Source organism: Lepidothrix coronata, unplaced genomic scaffold (assembly GCF_001604755.1).
Source record: "Lepidothrix coronata isolate B3197 unplaced genomic scaffold, Lepidothrix_coronata-1.0 Scaffold99, whole genome shotgun sequence".
Lineage (NCBI taxonomy): Eukaryota > Metazoa > Chordata > Aves > Passeriformes > Pipridae > Lepidothrix > Lepidothrix coronata.
Genome location: NW_016690279.1, coordinates 784223 through 790796, shown reverse-complemented (window position 1 = coordinate 790796; position 6574 = coordinate 784223). Strand labels below are relative to the sequence as shown.

General features: G+C 54.6%; 1 protein-coding gene across 1 annotated transcript; it reads left to right on the top strand.

Moving 5' to 3' along the window:
* Positions 1 to 1844: 1844 nt before the first annotated feature.
* SLC32A1 (solute carrier family 32 member 1) lies at positions 1845 to 5664 on the top strand. Its single transcript, XM_017822845.1, has 2 exons — positions 1845 to 2651; positions 3508 to 5664. The coding sequence occupies exons 1-2, from the start codon at positions 2280 to 2282 to the stop codon at positions 4693 to 4695; spliced, it is 1560 nt and encodes a 519-aa protein (XP_017678334.1). The 5' UTR covers positions 1845 to 2279; the 3' UTR covers positions 4696 to 5664.
* Positions 5665 to 6574: the final 910 nt, after the last annotated feature.

Sequence of the window (6574 nt, the reverse complement as noted above, 5' to 3'; positions counted from 1 at the left end):
GCCGTCTTAGGGCTCCCAGATGAGGTTTGGATGTGCTGGGGCAGGGGCGGAGATGTGTCAAGGCGATTTAAGGAAATATTCACGTACCAGACAGAGGTTTGGATGAATTTTCGTTCCTTCTTCCCTGATGCCTCTTGCAGCCTCCAGAAACAGGTCTTCTTCATGTCTTCTTTCACAAAAAACTCGTTTCAGGATGAATAAAATTAATAATAATAATAAAAAGAGAAAGAAATCGTTGGATTAATCCCTCGAGGTGTTCGTCGTAGCAGTCATTTTCCAGTGGTGGGAAGAGGTGAAACAGCAGTTGCAGTGACGGCCCGAGCCCAATGCATCCTCCTCTGGCCGATTTTAATTTTCCCTGCTTAAACCACAGCCCGTCGAGACGATGGTAAACTCGGGGCGAAGCGCTTCCCCGCTCGGCTTTCTCGACCTATTTGTGCACTGACATGTAATAATTCCTCCGCAAAGCCTCCTCTGCTACCATCCAAAAGCCCCATTTTTGCGGAGTTGGCTGTAGCAGTAGCTACCCCATCCTTGCACCGGGAGCCGGGAACAGCAGCCGAGACACCTCTTAGGGGTAAAGACCTCACTGGGGATATTTATTTGGGATGGGGGTTTTACGCCTTTCAGTCTCTTTGCACACAATTTTCTTTCAGATTCTGCCGGTGGGGGGAAACACAAAAAAAAGAAAAAAAAAGGTATTTAAGGAGGGTATTTAAGGTTTCTTTCCCTAGGAGTCGAGGAGGATTCGTTCCCCACCACTGCTCAGTGCCGCAGCCCACCTGCAACCGCAGCCCGAACGTTCCCTCTCTGCTCCCTCAACAACGATATTGGGAAATAATTTAATGCTGGCTTTTCCACTCATCTGTAATAAAACAATGCTCTTTTTTTACCTTCCAAAATAGCAAGCGAAACACAGATTCCAACCTCCCTCCCCCCGCCTTTTAAAGGACATATATATATATAAAATTTTATTTTTTTTAATAAAACAACGATTTAAGTGCTCCCTCGCCGCAGAGGGGACGTGCTCTCCGCACACCGCTCCAAAATGCCATTAGTCCCCCTGCCACCCTGCACTTGTCTGTGTCACAGCACAGCATCGGGATATCCCGTTGCCGTTGTTGGCTGTGTTGGCCGCTCATCTCGGAAAAATTCAAAATAAATAAAAAATCGTAAGGCTTTTGGCTGACAAAGGAGTATAAGCGCTTGGAAACAAAACTCAAATATTGGTATTTCATTTAAAGAAAGGAGAATCTCAGCATTAGCTGGGGGGGGACGGAGAGCTCTGCACTGAGCATCCTGCCGGGTGCCGGTGCAGTGCTGGTGCGGTGCCGCCCGGCTGAGGGCCCCGACCAGGAGCGGGGCCCCGTGTCCCGCCGGTTTTGGAGCTCATGGATCGCGGGAATCGTTACATCCAGCTGAGCTCTCGCTCCCTGTGCTCAAGCGGCCACGCACCGCTGTGCTCCCCGCGCAGGGTCCGCTGCCCAGGCCGCCCTCCGCCTCCGAAGGGGCCGCGTATTTTGGGGGGCAGAAAAAAGCAAAAGAAGGGAGTGCGAGGAGGAAAATCCCGTTAAGAACCGGTCAATAGACGCCTGTCCACCTCTTCAGCGGAGCTCTTTTGTTTCTCTGTGGGGAAGCGACTGGATGCCAGGGGCCTGCGGGCGGGTGCGGGGCGGGTGCGGGGCAGGTGCGGGACAGGGCGGGCAGCGCAGGGGCTGCGGAGCCGGGCGGAGATGGGGGGGGTCCGCGCTGCGGCGATGCTAGCGGGGCCCGGCGGGCGTGGGTGGGGCAGGAGAGGAGTGCGGGGGGGCTGGGCTTGGCCGGGGACGCTGGTACCTCCCCCAGAAATGCAGTAATTCTCTCCCCTCTCCTCTTCTCTCCGTGAGGTGGGCGCACTGCGATGGAAACGCAGCGCGCTCTACCAGGGGCTTGCGCTGCCCGTCTGGTGACATCCTCCGGCTGCTGACTGCCCCCCATCCTGCCCAGCTCGTCCCCCGACCCCACCGCGGGGCCCGGCGGAGCGGCGCGGAGCAGCGCGGAGCGGGCGGCGGAGCGTGCGGGCCCGCTCCCCCCGCAGCGGTGTCATGCCCCTGGGCACCCCGGCCGGGACCCGCCCGCACTGCGCCGGGACGCGAAGGTAGCGGCTCGGAGCAGCCACTCGCAGCCGCCCAAAGCCGGGCGCCCAGCTTCCGTCCGCCCCCCCCCGCCGCCCGCCCGCCCCGTCGGGATTTTCCCTTCCCTGAGAATCTGCGAGTAGTGGAGTCACCCGAGCCGCAGCCATGGCCACCCTCCTCCGCAGCAAGCTCTCCAACGTGGCCACCTCGGTGTCCCACAAATCGCAGGCGAAGATGAGCGGAATGTTCGCCAGGATGGGCTTCCAGGCAGCCACCGACGAGGAGGCGGTGGGGTTCGCCCACTGCGACGACCTGGACATGGAGCATCGGCAGGGGCTGCAAATGGACATCCTCAAGTCCGAGGGTGGAGAGGAGGGTGCAGAGACGCCCCTGGAGGGGGACATCCACTACCAGCGGGACGGCACCGGGCCCCTGCCGCCCTCCGCCTCCAAGGAGGCCTGCTCCGAGCTCTCTGGGCAGGGCAAGCCCAAGATCACCGCATGGGAGGCGGGATGGAACGTCACCAACGCCATCCAGGTACGGTACGGCCACCGCTGCGCCGCCACCGCCGCTGGGCACCGGGCAGTGCTCCCTTATCCTGATCCCAATCCCGCTCTGCGATCCGCGCCCGGCCGGCTGCTGCGGACTGATTGTAAACCTGCTTTAGGAGAAAGGGAAAGAAGGCGGAAAAGGGCATAGAAGGGGGAAAAAAATAGATGAAAGATAGAGATAAAAATGGTGGGGGAAAGGAAAGGAAAAGAAAGAAATATTAAAAAATAAAAGGAAACTAAAAGCCCCCAGCAGGGTTCTCTCCTTTGGCCCCCCCACCCCAGAGGAGGGCACAGTGCCAGAGAGGGGCCCGAGCCCCAGCCCCATCCCACTGTGGCTCCCACAGGGCTGGGGCTGGCCGGTGTCCCCATCAGGTTACCCCAGCACATGGGCTAGGCGGACAGGGGGGATAGGGAGCCCAGGGGGTGACCAGGCTGGTGGCAGGATTGCACCAGGGTGGGCCTGGTCTGGTGCCTCCAGAGGTCCCCAGCTATGAGGGTCTTGGTGCACTGAGAGGGGCTGGCGACAGAGAAGGTAGAGACGGGTGGCAAAGCTTGGGCGCTGAAACACTCACTATTTCTGGGTGCTGCGGTGTGAGATCATGCAGATGTGCAGGTGTGACTGTGGGGGTAGCACGTCAGCGAGGGAGGGTGGTGCATCACTGTGTGTGGCTGTGGCTGCGTGGCGTGGTTGTGTGATCAACTGCGTGGGTGTGATGGTGGTGCCAGTGAGGCAGCGAGAGCACATGTGACTGTGATGATGCAGCTGCATGTACTCGGCTGCAGGCGTGGGCCTGGTCCCCTCCACCACTGAGCAACACGGTTTCCATTTTGTCTCTTTCTAGGGGATGTTTGTTTTGGGCCTGCCCTATGCCATCCTTCATGGTGGATACCTAGGACTCTTTTTAATAATTTTTGCCGCAGTGGTTTGCTGCTACACTGGGAAAATCCTTATTGCCTGTCTTTATGAAGAGAATGAGGATGGGGAGATAGTCAGGGTGAGAGACTCCTACGTGGACATCGCAAACGCATGCTGCGCGCCTCGCTTCCCCACCCTTGGGGGCAGAATTGTGAACGTGGCTCAGATCATTGAACTGGTCATGACCTGCATCCTCTATGTGGTGGTCAGTGGGAATCTGATGTACAACAGCTTCCCCAACCTGCCCGTCTCCCAGAAATCATGGTCCATCATTGCCACGGCAGTGCTCCTGCCTTGTGCATTCTTGAAGAACCTCAAGGCAGTCTCCAAGTTCAGCTTGCTCTGCACATTAGCCCACTTTGTCATCAACATCTTGGTGATTGCCTACTGCCTCTCCAGGGCACGCGACTGGGCCTGGGACAAAGTCAAGTTTTACATTGATGTAAAGAAATTTCCCATCTCTATTGGCATCATTGTCTTCAGCTACACCTCTCAGATCTTTCTGCCTTCCTTGGAGGGGAACATGCAGAACCCCAAGGAGTTTCATTGCATGATGAACTGGACTCACATAGCAGCTTGCATCCTTAAGGGACTCTTTGCCTTGGTCGCCTACCTGACATGGGCTGATGAGACCAAGGAGGTCATTACAGACAACTTGCCATCTACCATTAGGGCAGTAGTCAACATTTTCTTGGTGGCCAAAGCCTTGCTCTCATATCCCTTGCCATTCTTCGCAGCTGTGGAAGTCCTGGAGCGGTCCCTTTTCCAAGATGGAAACAGGGCTTTCTTCCCCAACTGCTACGGGGGTGATGGGCGGCTCAAATCCTGGGGACTCACCCTCAGGTGTGCCCTGGTAGTTTTCACCCTGCTCATGGCTATCTATGTCCCCCATTTTGCCCTCCTGATGGGTCTTACTGGAAGCCTGACAGGCGCAGGGCTCTGTTTCCTGCTCCCCAGTCTTTTCCATCTCAAACTCTTGTGGAGGAAGCTCTTGTGGCACCATGTCTTCTTTGATGTTGCCATTTTTGTTATAGGTGGTATCTGCAGTGTCTCTGGGTTCATCCACTCTTTAGAAGGCCTCATAGAGGCCTTCAGAACCAATGCTGAAGACTAAGGAGGGGCCAGAGTTGGTGCAGTAAGAGAATCGCATCGAACATCCGCATAGCCAAATAATTCTGCATCCTTTTAATGGAAAGAGTCATTATTTTCGTTATGTGCATCCAAAAAATTCTATATCATAGAATCTGCAAATTAAAGGAAATAAGACGAAAGTGCTCACCCTGATGTCTTTTTAAATAAGCTCAGATTTAAATATATTTTTTTGTTATTTAGATTTTTTTAGAAGAAAATTATCTGGTGCCCCACTCCTATCTCCTCACTCGTTGCCTGAAGCTTGGCCCCCCACAAATGGCCGGTTGGGAAACAGTTGCAGTTTTCAATACTCCTTACAGATATGCAATTCAGTGTTTCAGGAGCTGAAACACAGGTGCCAATCCCATGGGATTGAGTCACTGCGCTCACAAACGGAAGCAAACCCATCGTGGGTGCTGGGAGCAGGGACCTTCATTTTACACTTGGTGAGATGGATGTAGATGAGACCCAGATTGTATGACCAGCCCAACAAGCCCAAGCAGCAGCTGACGACCAGCAACGCCAATTACCTGCAATGTTTACACCGTTGTCACATAGGTGTCAGGACTGCTTAATTCTTCCATCCAAACCCATACCGAGGAATGGAGCTTCCCATCGACTATAATATGTTGCCTCTGGTTGAAATCGCAGCCCTGGAGTCCACTTCTCAGTGACTTTTGTTTTGTTTTATTTTAACAATTGTTATTTCTAAATTATGAAAAGCTAAAAAAAAATACATATTGTTGGATTTGACGTCGTTTCAGGATACAGAACAAAACTATGACACAATTCATTCTGTGCAATCTACCAGATCCGTGGAGCTGTTTCCAATGTATGTGTGGTGTCATTGTGGTAAATAAGATGAAAAATGTATATCAGAAAAAAAAATCTATCTTTAACATATAATGTGGTACATAAATATATCGAAAAATAAAGAGAAAACATAGATGATGAGGCTGGCCTGTTTCGTAGGGGGCTTGGAGGAGCGGGGTAGGGACAGAGGGACGTTCATCCTTCCCCCATCGGGAGTACTACACATTCTCGGGGTAAGGTCGGGGCAGCGCCGAGTTGTTATCGACAGTGGGATTAAGCTGTTTGCAAGAGGTAGGACACTTATATTTCGGGAAAGGGTCGACTTACAGCTGGGGGGGGGGCTGCTTTCACCCCTCAGCCCAGCTTTGCTTTACCCTGTAGTGGTCAGACTCCAGGGATGGATGGAATTTGCAGATGTACCCCGAGGTTTTTCTCTGAATAAGGGAAAGAAAACCCCGTCGCAAACAAAGGGAGAGAAATAAACGAAATAAAGGGCTGTAGGTACCCCTGGCTTGAACCAAACTCACCGAACCCTGCCCAGGGGTGCGGAGCATGGGGTTGATCCCCCACGGGGGCTGTTTTTCCCGCAGCGGGGATTAGCCCCGCAGTCCACACCTGTGATCGAAAACGCCTCGATTTACAGCGATTTAAAAGCTACAACAACTAATTGTCCGCCCGCTGCCGCTGCACAGCGAGGATGAGGATGGGGGGACCCACCGCCAGCGTTCCCGTAGCACAGGCACAGCTGAGATCCCCGCGGAGCTCCTATTATTGCCCTCAAATCACGCCGAGCGCCGGGAGGGACTGAGGTGTTCCCCCATTTCCCCCGCCCGATCCGGTAGCAATGGGCAGCTCCGCAATGCGGTACCGGGGGTGGGAGGGGGGTGTTGGCACGAGCCGGGAAAGGGGCTGCGGGCAGGAGGGTGGGATATCCCTGCCTGCCCGGAGGAAAACGCATTTCGGGCGGTTTCCCGGGCAGCCTCCGAAAGCAAAGAACAGGGGAGCTGTGGAGTCTATTCCGTCTGGGGTCAGGGACATGTGGCGCCGTG